At 31.7% G+C, this 19831-nt stretch overlaps 1 protein-coding gene and 1 pseudogene across 2 annotated transcripts; one reads left to right on the plus strand and one right to left on the minus strand.

Moving 5' to 3' along the window:
• The first annotated feature begins 2051 nt into the window (after positions 1 to 2051).
• LOC112773206 (APO protein 2, chloroplastic-like) lies at positions 2052 to 5067 on the plus strand (annotated as a pseudogene).
• A 2244-nt stretch (positions 5068 to 7311) lies between these two features.
• LOC112789614 (homeobox-leucine zipper protein HDG2) lies at positions 7312 to 16264 on the minus strand. Of its 2 annotated transcripts, XM_025831580.3 has the most exons (13): positions 15730 to 16264; positions 15044 to 15296; positions 14194 to 14548; positions 13638 to 13755; positions 13376 to 13564; positions 12822 to 13277; positions 11604 to 11705; positions 11319 to 11519; positions 10868 to 11042; positions 10080 to 10351; positions 9415 to 9510; positions 8364 to 8783; positions 7312 to 7749 (listed from the first exon to the last, which is right to left on the minus strand). In XM_025831580.3, the coding sequence occupies exons 3-12, from the start codon at positions 14487 to 14489 to the stop codon at positions 8379 to 8381; spliced, it is 2310 nt and encodes a 769-aa protein (XP_025687365.1). In that variant the 5' UTR covers positions 14490 to 14548; positions 15044 to 15296; positions 15730 to 16264; the 3' UTR covers positions 7312 to 7749; positions 8364 to 8378. The 2 variants fall into 2 exon arrangements, with proteins under 2 accessions (XP_025687365.1, XP_072088524.1); XM_072232423.1 differs by lacking the exons at positions 15044 to 15296; positions 15730 to 16264 and having other exon boundaries at positions 14194 to 14631.
• Positions 16265 to 19831: the final 3567 nt, after the last annotated feature.

Here is a 19831-nt window from a genome sequence, read left to right on the forward strand (position 1 = left end):
CCAAGGAAGAGCCTCCGAAGTTGCAGAGACTGTAATGACGGCATTTTTCTTAGGGTTTTGGAGGCTGCTCCACCCGAGTGTGAGACGAAGAAGATGATGTTGATGGAGAAGAAACCTGCACCAGAAACGGGCAATGTTGGATTGGGCTCAGCCCAATTATGTATTATGTATTGTGTATGTGTATTTTTTTAACAGGAATATTCATAAATCATATCAAATCTGAATCAATACAAAAAATAAATGAAATACAGAATAACTTTCGTTCAAATTATTTAACTATTTTCGATTATAAATTTTTTGCTGCACCTGAATTTTTATTTTATTAATATATTTTAGGATTTTTTAAATTTTTATCATATTATCTATTTTATAATTATATTATAAAAAATATTATTCTATAATATAATATGCATCAATAAAATTTATAAGTTTATTAGATTTGAATTTCCACCTATTAATAATTACATAAATAATAAATATATATATGTTATTCCGGCCTAATAACTTTCATTTCACATTTCATCATCTTCTCGGCTGCATTTTTTTATTCACCCACATCCACCCAGAGATAAGAGACACCACTTGCCCACTCTTTCTTCCTTGACCACCACTGGAGACTACTTGCCGGAGGTCGCCCACTCTTCGTCGCGTTCATCCCTCTTCGTCGCGTTCTTTCTCTCGCCACTGTTCCTCGCGTTCATCCCTCCCTCTTCGTGATTCAGTCGTTCTCGTCGCCTCACCTTCTTGGCGTTCTCGCCATCAGTAACGGCCCCATCGTCGTCCTCCTTTCAATTCCCATCATCAGTCCGTGGTCCTCCGTTCTCGCCGCTTGCCGTCTTTGGTGGTTACCGCCTTGCCGTACTCGGTTCCTGCCGCGTCTCCGGCCTCCTTTCATCGAATCAGCGTGTCCTCTGCTTCATTTTTCAGGACTTCAGGCAATTTTTGTACGAAGATCATTTGAATTTTGCGAAGATAATTTGAACTGTGAATTGTGAATAATTGTGAATTGGTTTTGGATATAAACTAATAATTGTTTTTTGCAGTTTCTAAGTCAGTGGCAGTACCACCTAGGGGTGTGCATGGGCCTGGTGAAACCAGGTTTGATGTGACCCAGACCCGGCCCAAAATATATACCGGACATATTTATTAGACCCAAACCCGACCCTAGATCCGATGAAACCTATACACTTTCGGATCAAGATTATACCGGATAAAAACTGGGTGATAACCGGGCCGTTAACATTACATTACCTTGATACTTTCTTATAAGCTAGTATGTGAAAATATCCAAATTTCCAAAACTTCAACCATTATTTGACATGGTAAAATTCACTTAGAAAAATATAACAAGAACTAACTCTTCTCTAAAATTAAAGTATAATCATAATCAATATTAATATTGTCTAATAACACTAAATATTTAAATCAACACAAATAACACAATATTATGCATTAATTAGTCTAAAATCTTATGCATTTTAAACATAAAATATTAAATTATAGTCTTATAATAACTAATAACAAAATATTAAGATTTACAATATTTAAATTCCACATAAGAATAGCTATCATCCATCACTAATACACAAAATATTAATTGTGTATGATGACCGAACCACCGGGCCGATTTCGGGTGACCCAAGTCATGGCCCGGACCCGACCCGAACTAATGAGCGGGTCTATTTTTGAGACCCTTACCCAGCCCTAGACCCGATGAAATCACACCAAATTAGCCCCTAAGGTGTTCGGGACTGGGCCGGGTCTTCGGGTCGAGTCGGGCCATGCACACCCCTAGTACCACCAGAAGAGTATATAAAACTAGAAATATGAAATCCAAAATAGTGTAAGATTTTACTTTTTCAGTTGTTGTGTGATGCTGCTATTATTGTATATGTTTAATAGAATTAGATATCATGAATTATACTTGTTCACTTGGTTAATCTTAACTTATCTGGTCGCTACCTTCTGTCTCATCCTTTTGCAGAGACTGTAGTCTTCTTCATCATTGGTGACTGTACTCTGCTCTCCCAAGCAGCAAATCCAGAATGAATATGACTATTGAGACTCTGTTCCTTCCTACTGGAATTGCTTTCCCCACCCCGACAGATGTTTTTATATTGAAGCCCAACCTATTATTGCATCTTAGTTCCCTTGATTATTACCAGGTATGACTTGGAGTTATTTTTCTTTGTATTACCTCCGAGTTATTGATTCAAGTGTTTGTGTTTTCGATTATTATTGGTTATTATTTGGACTGAATTACAATAGGTATACACAGAAATAAGTCACTAGTATGAAATACAAAATACAAATATACATTGAAAATAAATTAAATAACACATGGATTTATACATTGTTGCTTGATTTTGGTATACAAATAGTATTTTTGCTGAATTGTGGGATCGTGTACTGAAAATAACAAAATTGTCAGCCTTATTTACGTTTCTTGGTTGTGATTCTAAACAAAAAGTGGATAATTTCCTTTTGTTTCCTTTGCATAGTTTTCTATAATCTAATGTTAAACTGGTTCGTCTTCAAACTGACAATATCCCATTCTGGCTAAAGTAATTTACTTCATTGAACATTGTTCTTAACTTTTATTTGTGACAAATGCAATGGTTACTGCCAATTATGTTACAAAAATGCATTTGTGTTCCTGTTTTTGTTTATCAGTACAGTAGTGGTAAGATTAGATTTCCCGTGGAGACTAAAATTCAATTGAAGAAATGTTTTCGATGTAAATTGAAAGCCAGGGATGAAGTGTCACAAAATGCTGATTTTCTCCGGCAATTTGCAAGAAAAGAAAAGAAACCTTTTCCGACGCCCATTGTTGAGTTATGACGAGCAGCTAGGGAAAGGCTAAAGATGATGAAAGGTCAGCCAAGGAAACCACTTCTCGGCCCCAAAGAATGGGTTGCTTGTGAAGAGCCTTATACCAACTGCTTACAATGTGTATAATGCAAGGATCACTTTAATTAACAATCTGAAGAAGTTGCTCAAAGTAGTGTCGGTGCATGCTTGTGGGTAGTTATCCTTGGTACCTTATCATACATTCGCCTAATGTAGAGTTTCTATGATCATAACCTCAATTTGATATGTTTTCTTTGTTATTGATAAATGCGATAATAGTAATACAAATTGGTGCTATTGTTTGGGGTCACGTGACATTTTTGTTTGCTTAGTGGTTTTTTTTACAATTTCTTTGAAGTGTTTCATAAGTCACAAAACTTTTCATCTTCACCACATTTTAGCTTTTTTAATTGTTTTATCCTCTGTGAAATTTGAATGCCAGAGATTTGCAACCCACAGTTTGGTGTAACTATTATAACTTAATGAAAGCTATATTATAGACTTCATGTAAAATTTACCTGACTTTACCCCTCAATCAAAGATACCCATATAAACAATGCCAGTTTTCCACTTGTACCCCTCAATCAAAGATACCCATATAAACAATGCCAGTTTTCCACTTGTTTGCTGCTTAAAGTCTTTCATGGTAAGCATGCTGCCAGAGCCAAGGATAGGTAATTCACTGATGTAGGTAGGTTAACTTATGGTAGCATTGTAAGATTTTCAGTTGAAATTTAAATTCTGTTATATATTGAGCACAAATAATATATTCATGTACATTTTCAAGTGAGCACATAAGATATAGTAAGGACAAATTCTAGTTACTAGCTACCCTTGCAATATGGTATTTGTGCTGACAAACTAGTCTTGTTGCTAACTCGTTTTGATTTACATGAGAAAAATTATTTTCTCTGTTAAAACCTGGTGCATTATTGTCCATTATTTATACAAATAAATGTGATTTAATGTCTGCCACAGCAAAAGTAATGAAAATATGATTGATTGTCCTATAGTGGTAGGTATTTGAAAATTTGTATACTGATGCAGGTGGTGCAGCGAAATCCATGTAGGACCTGTTGGACATCCATTTAAATCGTGTAAAGGTGCACAAGCCAATCTTTGCAAGGGACTCCACGAATGGATGAAGGCACATGTTGAAGACATGATAATACCAATTGAAGCCTATCACCTCGAATACCAGCAGTGGTTGAGCTTTGTATTCAAGCTGGTGTTGAAATTCCAGAATTTCCCACCAAAAGAAGAAGAAAGCCCATAATTCGGATTGGGAGAAAGGAATATATTGATGCTGATGAAAGTGAAGTGCCAAATGAAACCCCAGCAGAACCGTTAAGACCACTACTAGCTGAAATAGCTGATTCAGAGATAGTAGCTCCATCGAGCAAACTCTCCAGGCATGGGAACGAATGAGGAAAGGTGCTAAGAGATTAATGAGGATGTATCCTGTGAGGGTCTGTGAATATTGCCCCAGGGGCACAAGGCTCAAAATTGTGGAGCACACAAACACCAACAACGCAATGGACAGCATGGTTGGCAGTCTGCAATTCTTGATGACTTGATCCCACCAAGATTTTTATGGGCAAGCTCCTGCTGTTGTGGAACTATGCATTTAGGCTGGTGCTGATTTACCGGAACAATATAAATCAACCATGCGACTCGATGTTGGGATCCCATCAACTATGAAAGAAGCTGAGATGGTAGTTTGAAATGAAATATACTTGTAAACAAACAACTGGTGTTATGGTGTACACTCCATAAATTATGGAGTATGTACATGTGTTTTTATCAACCAAGTTTAACCAATTTGTTCCAGTTACTCATTGGTCTAGAAAAATCATGAAATTTTGTTTTTTGCTTTTCTTCATATTTTATTAATTAATTTTTTTTCTTTCTCATATTTTGTTATTTTTACAAAATAATTTTATGTTTCTTATGGTGTTATTTATAACTGCAATTTTTTTTGGGCAGAAACTCACCTGCAGTGTGAAGTTGTTTCTGTATGACTGACACGTGTTATATGGTTTAAAAAAATCGGTTTATTTTATATAAATGATTTATTTAAAAAAACCGGTTTGAATTGGACCAAACAGTTACCTTTATTCCATTCTTCTTCGTTTCGCACGTAAAATTCGTTTTCTTTCAATTCCTTTTTCAAAACTAATATGAAACTTTCAATTATGTATGTTTCTTTTATTTATATTTCTTAATCAAATTTATTATTTCAAATGTATTTTTTAATTTATGTTTTTATTCATTCCTCTGTGAATGATGAAAATTATTTAATAAATACGTACATATTTATGTCATCACACTATTTTGATGTTCAGGATCATAAATACTAAGATAATTCATGGCAATTTCATGTGATGGAAGACAAAAATGTAATTATGGTATAACGTAGATTAGTTGATAGTATGAGCATTGTTGAAATTTTGGCATGATCTCTTTAGTTGGTGATGTTATAGTTTATTGTGATGATATGATGGTAGTTTAATTGTATGAGTTAGGTCCTTTTTATTTGATTGAATTTTTTCTATGGCTATCCTATCTTGATGGCAATGTCAAAATAAATATTTTCATTAGTTGTTCTTTTTTTTTCTCTATTTTTGAATCAATTTTATTTTGAAAAAAATTATTAAAAAGTTTTGTTGTAGACAAAATTAATAATATTATGTTCAATTATTTAAGGAGACCAAATTAATATTTTGATTAGATATTTTTGTTTTATTGAAAATAAATTCTAATTTTATTAAAAAATAAATTCTAGTTGATAAGTAAAAACACAAAAACGTGCATGACAGTGAAATCATAATTTATAGACAAGTAAATTATAGTCTTATTATCTTAAAAAAATAATTTATTTATAGAATAATATTGAAAAATCAACAATAATTTGCATGAAAATAGTTTATTAGTAAAATAAAAGTTAATTGATTGATTACCATAAAATTTAATTTAACGATAAATTTGCAATTGAACATATTTTTACAACTTAATTTAAAATCTGTTTACAGTTTAATTTAAAAACAACTGAAAATGTAAGTTATGAGAAACAAAACAAAACTCATCAAGAAAATAGAAACAGAGACACAAAAAAAAGGACAGATGATATCATTTATGCCATTCTTATAAAAAAACCGTGAATTTTGTTTTTTTTTTTAGAATACTAAATTTTACTTTTTCAAACAATTTGTATACATATATTTGACAAAAATTAAATAAAAAAAGTTTCAGATAAATTTAAAGAAAAATTGGTCAATATGAATGAAGAAAAAGAATATATCAAATTCATCTATTAGGAATTTAGGAATAACACGCAGAAAGAATTTAAATGATTTTAAAAAGTAATTATTTAATCTATTTAAACCGATTTTTTTTAATAAACCATTTGTATAAAATAAATCGATTTTTTTTAAACTATACAGTAACACGTGTCAACGATCCAGAAGCAACTTCACCTGCAGTCGACTGCAGGTGAGTTTCCACCTCTTTTTTACTACGTTTTCCGATAAGAAGGGCCTCCACTCTCGCCATCATTCAAGGAAAAAAGGGAACCAGAAAATAATCATGGTCTATGTCGATGACATTGATACTACATTTCTTAACCCAGTCAGGTGTTGTTCCAAGAATTTTAGTCCCACACATTTACCCAAGACTTTCACAATGAGTGAGGTGCAAGCCATTTGTCTTTTGATATTGGATTTTAGGACGAGAATCAATCCTTTATGACTGCAACATCCACCTCCTTATTCCATCGATCTTTCGGATGAGTCATCTTCACCTCTTCACCTACACTATCGTACGGATCAGCATCACCCCCTTTGGAGGAACTTTTGGTGACTCTTTTTGGCCGCTTATCTCCTCAATACATAGGAACTTGGCATCACGTATTTTGACTTTTTTCGTACTCCGTTGAACAAGGTTCTTTCCTTGGTTGAAATCCTAGGAGACCGTTCGTGCGGTGTTATTGTCCAACTCTTATAAAATACTGTTAGTATATAGAAATTAACAAAACTTAAAGTTCTAAATGTAAAATCATCAATGCAAATAAGATCGTATTTCTCACAGCCACAAGATTGAGCTTCTCCGGATTTGGCGCAATTGTGATTAAAAATTTAGGGGTGTTTTGGAACTTTATATTGATGAATATGACTAGACATATACAACTAAATTGAGAAACATAATAATAATCCAACTTTGACCAAACCAAATATTAAACAGATCTTGAGACCTTCTTAGTTATAAAAAGGCATACAAAAAATATTAAAAAGTCAATATTTTTATAGTGAAAAAAAAATTATTTACTATCTTAAATATAAAAAATATTAATCATCTAATATTTTTCAAATAAGTTTAGTTTCACTTCTTTTTTACTACCGTTGGGCACACATTTAAGTCATCATGAATATCGAGGAAACCAGAAATGAGACAAAAAAAATTAAATGAATGTCAAAGCTCTCTAGCTACTTTGCATAATCGAACACAATGTCGATTTCAAAACCCATAAAATGGATGAAAGAGGAAGCCTAGTGGTGCAAACTTGCCATCACCAACTAGTGGTAGCTTACAGTGTCTACAGCAAAATTAAAAGTTATCACCAATTGAATATAATTAAGAACTAGCTAGTTACCCAAAAGGTTAATCCTCCCTAAATCTATATTATATAAGTCTTGGAAATGTTGAAGGACACTAATTAATTAAGGTCTTAGTAGTGTTTTTACTTTTTTTTGTCCAGGGAAGTCAATTCCCGAACCCGAGAAGGAATATCATGCAAGGTGCGTTCTTGACTTCTCCACATCATTCTGTATAAATCCCAATTTCCTCAACACTTCATCTTTTATGTTTTCCAAAATATCAATCATTATATCCTTCTTGTATAAGCTACAACACAAAATTAACCAAGTAAATATAACATAAAAATTGTAGAAACAAGCATGCATGGAATGAAGGGAATTTGATTAGTGAAAAAAAAAAAAAAACTCCTAAGGATAAATTATACTTACAGATTCAAGGAGGTTAAATTCTTAAACAAAACTCCTAAGGTTAAATTATACTTGGTGTGTTTACTATCGAAAATTTGTTTAATGAAAAATGATGTAATAATATATGTTATGGATCAAGAAAATAATTTAGGTATTGTTTGTCGTCTAAAATGTTAATTGACAAAATCTTTTTATTCGTTCTCTTTTTTTTCTTTTATTTGCGTTTCATAAAATAGTTTAACTTTGATGTGTTAATAATGTAAAATATTTTACATAATTTTTAATCATATTCATTTTTTTATAACTATTTACACAGTAAAAACAAAAAATAGTTTTTTTTTTGAGGTAGCATGATATAATTAGGTGTATGTATAAATCTATTGTTCACAAAGAGTGCATCAAAATTAAATTTAAAAAAAGTATATAAAAAATATTTTCTAAAGTCAAACATCCATATCCAAAAAAATGTGAAAGCATGTAATAAGAATGAAGGTGATAGAGGTAGAGGCTTACCACATGATGATTCAATCATAGTGAAGCAGGATCACCAGACAAAGAAGCCTTGATTCTCTCAACAGTGCAAGAAATAAGACTATTAACGGTTGCAACTGACCCAAGAGAAAGCTTAGCCGTTGGAACTGAATCAACCAATATTTGGAATGCAACCGTCAATAGAGAACCACCTCCGCCGCCACCGCCCCCACCAGTAGGGCCATTTGTTTCACCACCAATGCCGCTGCCGCAGCCGCCTGAACTTCCATCGGGGAGGATGGCAAATCCTGAAGGAAGAAGTGCCACATAATCTGGGTCCCCTCCATTCAAAACCACATTCATGGCAACAATGTCCACAGGAGCATAAACTACAAAGGAGCCTGTTGAATCTGTGCAGCTCTCTTGCAGTATCAACATGTTGCTCTGGCTTGAATTTGCACTCTGCATTCATCATCGTAATAATATTTTAATTTACTCATACTTCACTTGGTTTAACTAAGACACACAGATTTATATATTATAGGATGTTTCCTGAAATTATAGTCTTCAAAGAGATTGGTACCCACAAAAGATTAAATCCTAAATCATCTACTACATATTTGTGTATAAATAAATGTACTGAAATGATAGAATGACTAATCTTTTTGTATATACGTAATATGGTTGCTTAAAAATTATAACCTCTTATCTTTACAAAATGTGGATCCTGTTATTTATATTTGTATAAAGTAATTCAAAAGTTAAGTATGTGATGAGAACACACCAATATTGTTTGAGGGTAAACTGTTATTGTTATACTAAAGTTGATGTTACTAAAAATTCAGTCTAACTGTATGTTAAACCTTTATATTGATATTGTATTGTAACATAAACTACACAATTGTTTTAAAAGAAAAGATTTTTTGTATGTATTAATTTTATTTAATTGAATTTCTTTTGGAGAATAAAGCTACATCCCGATGATACCCCTATAATCGAATGCAGTATGAAATCCAAATTAAAATTATATATTCATAGTGCATGAAAAATAAAACTCATAAAATAAGAAAAAAATTGTATAGGATTAACTCACATTGACTCTAAGTAGCGACACACAATTTCCGGTATCTCTTCCATTTGCAATGTGCGCCATTTCTTGCACTGCTCCACCATTTGAAAGAATATCCCACTGTAATTTTCAACAGGATAAGAAAGTTAAAACAGCATGAACATAAACATTTAAGTAATAATTTAATAAAAATCAATTTATAACAAGGCTGTGTGTGAAAAATGGGATACTTTTGACCCATGACTAAAAAGTTAGTCAATGCATTGATGTACACTTCAATTTTTGGTAATCTGAATAAGATCTATCCCAAGTACTTGTGGTTTGTGTAAAAAATAAAAACTAGATAGGCATTTTCCAAGAAAAGGAATCTATCTTATTTAGAAAAGGACCTATTTATTTTGAAATTAAAAAGATTAGTGTCTATTTTTTTTAAATATCTTATTATATCTAATTCATAAAAAATATTATTTTAAAGATTTAAATGTAAAATATTTTAGTTAAATTATGAATTATTTACCATCTTAACTAATTCAATTTTTATTATTTTTATACATATTTAAAAAATAAAAAGGTAAATTAATAGTAGTGTCTATTGATATGCTGGTAGGATATAAGGTTATTGAATAATAATAATAACAATAAAAAAGTTTGATAGTTTGAATTGTTGATTAACATATATGATCACATACCTCACTTCTTGAATTCTCATCACGGAGGAAATCAAAGGCTGTTTTGGGAGGAACTGGAAGCCAAAAGGAAGTGGCAGCACTTAGAACAATGCCAGGTGGTCTTCCAGGATCATCAACGCTCTTTCGTGTCATGACTCTGACATCATCGACACCTGTCCCATTCAGTGTTGTCCACGTGTGTGCTGTTGACGCACTCACTCCACCACAAAAGCTTATCACCATTCTCTCTGCCAGCTTCAGCATACTCTTCCTCCCTTCTTGGTTTGTTATCACTAATTATTAACATCATGCATGCCATAACTTAATTAGCATTGATAAAAAAAATATTCAGAAAATGAGTATTCAATTTTGCATTTTTTTTCAATTTAAGTTGATTGAAAAGAATATATAAATAATTATATTTTTAATAATATTGGTTAGAAAATATGTTATCACAAGCAAAACATAAATCTCAAATATGTACTTGCATACTAGTTTTACTTTTGAGATAATTGAGTGTAAAAAGTTTGAACATCTTCTTTTGCAATAAATTATTATTTTTATCCACGAATATTTAGAATAATAATATGTCTGTTTGTGAGAAAATAAAATTAATTTTATATTTATAAAAACGAGCGTTGACAGAATTAGTTTTATATTTTGTGAAAAATATAAAATAATCTAAATATTCGTAAGTAAAAATAGCAATTTATGTTTTGATAAATATACATAGTTAAGTAATATAAAAAAGAAGTAAAAAAATCCAGCAAAGTAGGAATGTAAGGAAATCAGTGTTTTTTTATGAATACCTCCAACATCTACGGTAGGAACGTTTGTTGCCATGGCACTAGCAAGCCTCTCACATTGTCTATCCAAAGTTGCAACCCAACGTTTTGCACCAAATGCATGCCCAGAGTTTACAAGCTGCTTGTAAAGGTTAGGAACACCTCTATCATCCACTTCCACATGCTCAACCCATGTCACCTAATGTCAAATATTTAGATTAGATTATTTACGTTGTATTCTTTTTAAGTGAGATAGATTCTTTTTTGGTTGTATTGATTAATCAATCTATATATACATTTTTTTATAATAAATACTATTTTGACATTATATATTCTTAACAACAAAATATACATTATTTTTGTTTTCTTAAATAAAAAATAATTTAAATATATAATTAATTATGAACAGTTGAATTTTTATACCCATGTTAAAAATATTTGGTGTATACGAATAATATTTTTTTTTTGGAATTACCTTAGAATAACCATTGGGCATTTCATGGATTAAGCAACCAGAAGGCCTTCTTCTAGATCTTGGAGTAAGACCAGGGCGCAAATGATCCAACGACACATCCACCACTGCCCAACTCCCATCTACATGCTGCTTACAATATCTCACAAAATAGCTCTCTCGAGTTGGCACAAGTGGAGAAGGTACTTGTAATTCTGCACTCATCTGCATCCATACATGCAATCATCATTCATTTCATCTTCAACAACATACTCAAAACTTAGTTGCTTACTTATTCAACATACATACCACTTGTAAAGCACCATTGTAGTTCCCAGCCACTCCTGTTGATAGCACTTCTATAGTTATAGCTCTTGAGACTATACCAGAGAACATTGTCGACCAATTGTTCTGAAAATAAATGTGCAAAGTCTGAGTCAAACATCAAAAACAATGGAAGCAAGAAACAATCCCTAATAAAGATAACCAGAAATGCTAAATGTAAATTAAAATTTATTATATATTTATATATAAATATATGAATAATTTAATTTATTTGTAATATATATTTTATATTTTAATATATATTCTATTATAAAAATTGATTTTGATATATGCCTACATATTAAGAAAAGTTATTAATAATAATAATAATACTGCCAGAAAATCAATTTTTTATTATTTTATTTATTTTAAATTTTATATCTTAAATCATTAATTTTTTACTTCAAATTTTATATTATAAACTTTACGCCAACATCCTTTAAAGAAGTTGAGAATTTTTAAAATAAAAAAAAAATAAATTAATATTAATTAACTAAATTAATTTTATAGACTTTCTCCAACCCTAAATAGTAACAACAGAATGTAATACTATTTTTATTCATTTTTGTGTCAAGTCTATTAAGTCAACAAATATATTTGTTTTAATATACGGAATTAGGGATCACATGGATAGAATAGTATTTGAATTTAATTTTAACTCTACTCGTAAGTTAAAATTTTTATATAAATTTATCTCTATTCTATTTGTGAATTAAGAATATCTTAATCATAATTCTATTTATTTTTAATTCGCGAGTACCAAACTCTACTCGTAAGTTAATAAAAGATGCAATATTATTATATAATTTGATGATAATTTAAAATAAAAATATATAAAAAAACGTATTAAAATATTAAATAATAATCTTTTATTAATGATTAATAATCTTTTACATTTAATAAAAATTTTTTAGATAATATATATATATATATATATATATATATATATATATATATATATATATATATATATATAAGGTACAAATTGAATTGACAATTCTACTCGACCAAATTGAGTTGGATTAGGTATCCGTTACTACCGTATACTGAACCTTAGATTACACCTAGATGAGATAGTGTTATATACCACTCAATTTTTTGTTTACTTGGTTAGGATATATAAGATGGTGCTTAGGAAAATAATAACGATAATAATGATGATATGCATGAGAATGAAAAGTGAAGGAAATAGAAGGCACTCACCACATCCATGAGAATTTCGACGAGGTTAACATGGTTCATGATAACAACAGCGGTTTCTCTAGAAGCTTCGGATCTGAACCCAGCAGGTTTGGGGCCAATTCCACGAGGGAAGGTTCTAACGTACTCATCCTCGTTGAGCACAGTGGAAGTGCCACCGTCAATGGAGGTCATTGTCAACCAAAGTGGCTCACCCATTTGTGCCATCCCAACTAACTCCTCCATGGCTGCAACAGCCAGCTCAATTATCAGTGGCTTGTCGGCTTCCGAGGGCCCGTTTATCGACCTCAGGAAGTCTCCGGCACCACCACTGTACATGTCACTACCACCTCCAAAGCCGCCACTGCCACCGCTAACGCCGAGTTCTAGCGGGCGAGGTGGGAGGGCAGGGGAGAGGTTTGAATAGTTCACCACAGGCTTGCCTACGTACTTGGCTGCAATTGCTGAAATTCGATCAATCTGCAAATAAAAATAGCAGAAAATGATTGAGATACTTTGTTTGTTAAGTAGTTCTGTGGGTGTTATAAAAATGATAGATTAGTGTACTTGTGTTATACCTCTTCCCTAAGACGTGCATTTTCAAGCCTGAGGTGATGTTCATCGAATGACATTTCCCCTATGGCGGTTGGGCCACCACAACTAGGGCACGATGCATTGCTTAGTGCTTCCCTATACCTCATGTTATCTGCTCTAAGCTTCTCATTTTCCGCTCTTAGCTGTGAGTTCTCGCTCCTTTCAGTTTGAGTCTGCAACAAAATTTAACTTATTCATACACATACACTTTGTTTTTTACTTTGCTTCATTTTTATTATAATTTACCTTCACTTGAGTGCGTTTGTTCTGGAACCAGAACTTCACTTGCAATGGCTCTAACCCTAACTCCCTACTCAGCTCCTTCCTTTGCTTGTCATCTGGGTGAGGACACTCCTTAAAGAAACTACAAAAAAGTTAACAAATAATTATAATTCAAAATACACAATAACAATCACTCATGGTTTTTGTTCTCTTGCTTTATGTTAATTCTACCATTTGTTCTTCTCATTAAAAATGTTAATGAAAAGCTTTTCGTGTATTTTAATCAGACATAGAACTAGTGAATTCAATGCCTATGTTGTTGGAGCTTGTTTATTACAAAAATGCCTATATATTATTGTTAATCAGTTGAGAATTCAAGAATTAACTTAAATTAGGAGACCTACTATACTCAACCCCACTTGTCAGCGATGTACTAAAATGTTTTAACTTTAGAGAGATTTCAAATTCTCAATTAAAGCATGCTATAAAAAGATAGTACTATACAGAATTTTGAAGAATGGCGTGGTTTAATTTAATTGAAATTTAAATATGTGTGCATAACAACAATAATGTATCTTACGCTTCCATCTCTTGGATCTGGTGTTGGGTATGGCGGTGATAGCGTTTCTTCTTATTAGGGCGAGGGTTTTGGTCTTCCCCAGCAGAACCACCTTCACCACCACCACCACTTCCTCCACCACCTTCAACCTCAAGGTTCTCGCTGCCGGACTTGGTGGCGCTGTCAAATAACTCGTCCTCTCGAATTCTCGGTACATCACTCTCCGATGTTGTTGTGTTCTGAGCCATATCAAAAGGATGATACTGGTGATGATAGTGAAGGCCACCAACAGCTTCAGTCATGTTTGGTTGGAACATATTTCTACAGATCTTTCAAGATTCCTCACCAACACCCTTTATGATGATAATTCTTCAATCTAAACAACAAACACAAAAGTTTTGTAGTAATTAATAACCATTGACGTTTGTACAGAGAGTTATAGTCATAGGAGTAGAAATAAGTCAAAGCAAAACAAAACAACAGAAAAAAAAAAATTGCTTAGTTTATACAAAATTTTTTGTTATAAAGGGTTTTATATAGTTATTATCTTTTTTTTAATGGGGAAAATAGAGTGAGAGAATAGGAAGCAACGCGGCTTTCGAATATCGAGAAGGATATTTGCTTCGGCTTCATGGCTTGGTAGTACAAATCATCAATCTATAGTAGAGTTTAGTGTGCCACCAAAATTAAGAATTTCACTTGAAAAATTAATTAATAAAATAATGTAGGCAAGCGAAAATTAATTTTGCATTATATTTTATTTTATTTTATTTATAATAAATAAATAATAAATAATAATTAGTATTAGTAAAAGAAAGTGAAACGGAAGAAAGGGGGATGGTCAACGGAAGAGGCGTTAATAAGCACCGACCTAAGAAAGACTGAGAGGTGATGAGGATCCAAACCCAGCAGCAGAAACGACGTCGTTTTCGTAGTAATTCCTTCCAATAACCGATCGCATGTTTCTGTTTCTCGCCGGAATCATATTTTTTCACAAACCCTCAAAACAACCAACACTCGCTACTATGGTGGACACACATATATAGAGAACACAGTGAACCTTATTTGATTTTCGGAGGTAAGGGTTCAGCTCCAGTTAGCTAGCTCTTTGATTATGTGCTTTTCTGCAAAGAATTAAAGCCAAAACACTACATTAACGCAGAAAGAAAAAGAAGGGACAAAGGGGAGAAAAACGTTATACGTAAATGCAAAGAAAAATAATTGACTATTTTATTTGATACTGCTGCCTTTTTTTTACGCACAAAAATTATCAAAATCCAAACCGAATCACAGGCATAATAAAAATAGACAAAATAAAATATTTTCTTCTGACGACGATCTCGGAAATTCTTACAAAATATATAGGTTCTCTTTTTACTGCTGCACTTACAAAAGGGAGAGTAACTCGACTAGCTCAAAGAAATCGTGTTAGAAACCTTACTCTTTTTAATTCTTTTGTTTAGCAGAATCTTGATCCTAAAGAACGTAACCTTTTTATGAACGTTATTCGAAATAATCAAAATAAGTCTTTCCATTTTTTTCTATCCCCACACTTACCAGTGATGAGAGTGCTTGTGCAGATCTGTAGTATTGGGAACAAAAGCATTTAATCAACTCGTTGAAGAAAAAGAGGAACATTTTTGGTTGAATAGAAGAGACATTGGAAACCAAGTTGGGTTAGTCTAGTGGTTAGCTCACTAGTCCGCTTAAGCAAGTGTCGGGGGTTCGAATCCCGCCTTGTGCATGCAGCAACCCATTGGCCAGCGGCAAACCCTTAAATGGAGCTCAGTACCGCGACGGATTAGTCCTTGACCTGCCGGGTCAGGGGATACCGTGGGAAACCAAAAAAAAAAAAAAAAAGAAGAGACATTGGAAACGGTTACCGTTTTTTTCGTTTTGGATCTTAGTATGGTAAAAGAAAGAGAGTTATTTTACGGTGAGAAGGAAGGAGGAGGAGAAGAAGGGAAAAGAGATTGAGATAGGGAGAAATGGAAAAGCATTGAAGGAGGAAAGAAACGGAAGGAGGGAGGGAACAGAAGCAGCGAAGAGTAATTGCAGAGCGTGTTGAGAGGGTGCAATTGCATTTAATGGTGGGCGAAGGAGGTGTAATTGCTCTAGAGAGAGAAGGAGAGCATTTATTTTTATTTATTTTGTTTGAATAATTATTAAAGTCATTTGTAGCAGAAATCTTATTTTAAAGGTACATAGTATGATAATAAATTTTATTTTAATATATTTAATGTATTCAAAATATAAAAAATAATTTTTTAGTTATTTAGAAAAATAATTTTGAGTATATATTTAAATAGAGTTTTAAAAAAATTTGTGTTTGTTTTGAAAAAAATTTATTACGTTAAAAAATATTTGAATTTTGTAAACGTAACATATATATAGCTAGGTCATTTTATAATATTTTTGAAAATTTATTTGTTTAAATAAAAATAATGTATTTAACTACATAAAACACTTATATATATATATATTATTTTTTTTATAAAGTTTAAAAATCTCAATATAATATTTTTTTTTAAAATAAAAATGTTCGACACAACTTATTAAGGGCCTCTAATATATACTCAACAAACTTTTTAGCAAAATTTTTATGTCTATATTATCATAATAGTAAAATATAATTAGCTTATGTATATAATATGAAAAGAGTCGTATATATTACACATATTTCTCATTTAATTTGAATTAATCAAATAATCAATTTATTTATTCATTTAAACGAGTGTTGTATATTCAAATTATATTATATATACAATAATTTATTAATCAAATGATAGTAAATTATTAAATAAAATTCAGATTTACAGTAAATTAATTTTTGATTTATTGAATTTGAGAATATTTTATACTATTAAAATATAAGTATATCAAAATTAAATTTTAAATATATTGTAAAAATATTGATAAATAATTTTTTTAATAAAAATATTTTACATTGATCATTTTAACTAATCTCTTTAGCAAAACTCTTTTTTAAAAAAATCTCTATTTTACCTATTAATATATTATTTCATCAAATTAATAAATATATATAACGTTCTAATTTTATATTTTTTCATTTTTATTATTCTATATAAATGTTATTTGAAATTTAAATAAATACAAATTACACAAGCTAATCATAAAAGATGTTTTCATAGGAAGGAAAATAGTCCAATATAGACAAATAATATTATATTAAATAGAGTAATATTTCGTATCAATTTATCTAATCGTTCTCAACATTATAAAAAAAAGGTTAAAATATAAGCTTTTGGGAATAGAATCACATGAGAGTTCAACTAGGGTTTCACCCAAAGAAGATGATTTAATCCAACGAAGTATCAAAAAAGTCAAAATCCGAAAAGTTGATCTTAACCAACAGGGAATGGTATGGATCTCATGACTCGAATTGATTCTTCTAACTCTACAAGGCCAAAAGTCTCGTATAGAGACTCCCTGCTGGTGACACTAGCTAGGGATTATGGAATAAGACTCAAGCTCACGCTCTGTGAACTCTAATGATAGCGAGCCAAACCCAGAGGATCATTGGTATTTGGACGAGGAAAACCTTCAAAAGGAAGAAAAACTTTTTAATCCCTGTCCTGAGATCAAGGTGACAAAGGAAGAATTTGATGATTGGTGCAAGTTCTGACATGCCTCACTCATTGTCAAAGTACTAGGAAAGCGAGTGAATCTCGGTTTAATGGAGCAATGCCTTGGAAGGAACTGGGTAAAGAAAGGTAACATTAATGTTATTGATATAGATCGTGACTATTTCTTGGTTCACTTTTCAGAGGAGAAGGATTATTCCTTTGTGCTCACAGGAGGACCGTAGATGATAGCTGGGTATTATTTGATTGTGCAAAAGTGGATACCCTTCTTTTTAGAATCAGAAAGAGCAGTAAAGAAGATTGCAACGTGAATTCAGATCCGGATTTACCGATTGAACTTTATAACCATCAGTTTCTGTGGAGAGTTGGATTAACATTAGGAACGATGCTGAAGATTGATCGAGCAACTTCCATCCACTCCTGTGGAAGATTTGCGAGAATTTGTGTAGATATCGATCTTACGAAGAAATTGATTCCTCGTATCTCTGTGTTGGGTAGTACCTTGAATGTTGAATATGAAGGTCTTCATCTTATCTGTTTCATATGTGGCCTCTATGGCCACAGATCGGAGGATTGTAGTGAGAACATCTCTGATGATAATAGCCAGCGTGCGAAAGAATATTCCGATGAAAGGGATAATTCAGGCGAGAAAAAATGCATTAATGATGATAGAATATACCAATATGGAAAGTCCTGCTACAATACAGGAACAACATAATCAAAAGCTACCAGATTTTGGACTATGGATGATGGTGAGGCACCAAATAAGAAAAAAACCAAAAAGATTAATTATAGAAAAGAAATATACTGCCAATGGTAAAGAATCGCTTACGATTAGGGAAAGTGGAATTCTAAGATGGTGCAATTAAGTGAGACAGGATCGCGATATAATGTCATGTATGAAGATGGCGAAATTGATGGACAAGATAACACTATACACGTTGAAGAAAATCAAGAGGCCATACAATGTGGACTAGTGATTTTTAATTTTTCAAAGGAAAGTGGGCTAAAACCCCAAGTGACCCAAAAAGTCATAGGGCCTGGAGCGGGCAAAAATCCACAAATCTCAAAAAAGAAGCAGACTACTCTTAATAGGCCAGGAGCTCTCAACAAAAATCAAAAGCCCAGGATAAAAGAGGCTGCAAGAAAAGCAGAAGTCCCAGAAAGTTCATCCAAAATGCCCCAGCACCACTGATCAGCATCGAAAAATAGTGAAACCATGACTATAGGCCGAAATGCTCACAAATATGAGAAGGTTACAGCAAGAACAAAGAGAATCCTTTGAGGCTTCGAAAATGATAAAGAACATTAAGTGTATCAAAATCAAATTCTAAATATATTGTAAAAAATATTGCTAATGATTTTTTTTTCAATAAAAATATTTTACATTGATCATTTTAACAAATCCCTTAAGCAAAACTCTTTTTTAAAAAATATCTTTTTTACCTATTAAAATAATATATTATTTCATCAGATTAATAAATATAATGTTATAATTTTAATTTTCTTTTTTATTTTATTATTTTATATAAATGTTATTTGAAATTAAAATAATTACAAACTACATATTATTTATAGTGGCTACTCATAAAAGATGTCTTCATAGGAAGGAAAATAGTCAAAATATAAACAAATATTATATTAAACAGAATAATCATTCATGTCAATTTATCCAATCGTTCTTAACACTATAAAAAAAATAGTTAAAATGAAGGTTTTTTTTGTAAATATGACAGTTTTAACCACTATTATTACTAAAAATGGTACTTCCAAAAAATACCGTTATCCGGGACGCCATTTTGATTATTATGGCGGTTTTTAAAAAACTGCCACAATTACGTAAAGTTAATACGAAAATTTTTGTGACAGTTAAAATGACATTTTTTTATTGTTTAAAAACGATGGTTGTAACCGCCGTTTATATTAGGATATAATGGCATTTTTTTACAAAATGGCGCTTTTAAACCTCTGCTTTTAAGCTGAATAACAACCGTTTGTTTGTTTAAAATGGCAATTTCTAACCGCTGTCTTTACACAAATATGATGCGCTTTCT

Source organism: Arachis hypogaea, chromosome 3 (genome assembly GCF_003086295.3).
Source record: "Arachis hypogaea cultivar Tifrunner chromosome 3, arahy.Tifrunner.gnm2.J5K5, whole genome shotgun sequence".
Lineage (NCBI taxonomy): Eukaryota > Viridiplantae > Streptophyta > Magnoliopsida > Fabales > Fabaceae > Arachis > Arachis hypogaea.

Coding starts and splice junctions, on each gene's coding strand:
- LOC112789614 (XM_025831580.3), bottom strand. CDS start 14,489: ATGTTCCAACCAAACATGACTGAAGCTGTTGGTGGCCTTCACTATCAT. Junction 11,520..11,603: donor ACAATGGTGCTTTACAAGTG/GTATGTATGTTG, acceptor GTATGGATGCAG/ATGAGTGCAGAATTACAAGT. Junction 8,784..9,414: donor TGTCGCTACTTAGAGTCAAT/GTGAGTTAATCC, acceptor TGATGAATGCAG/AGTGCAAATTCAAGCCAGAG.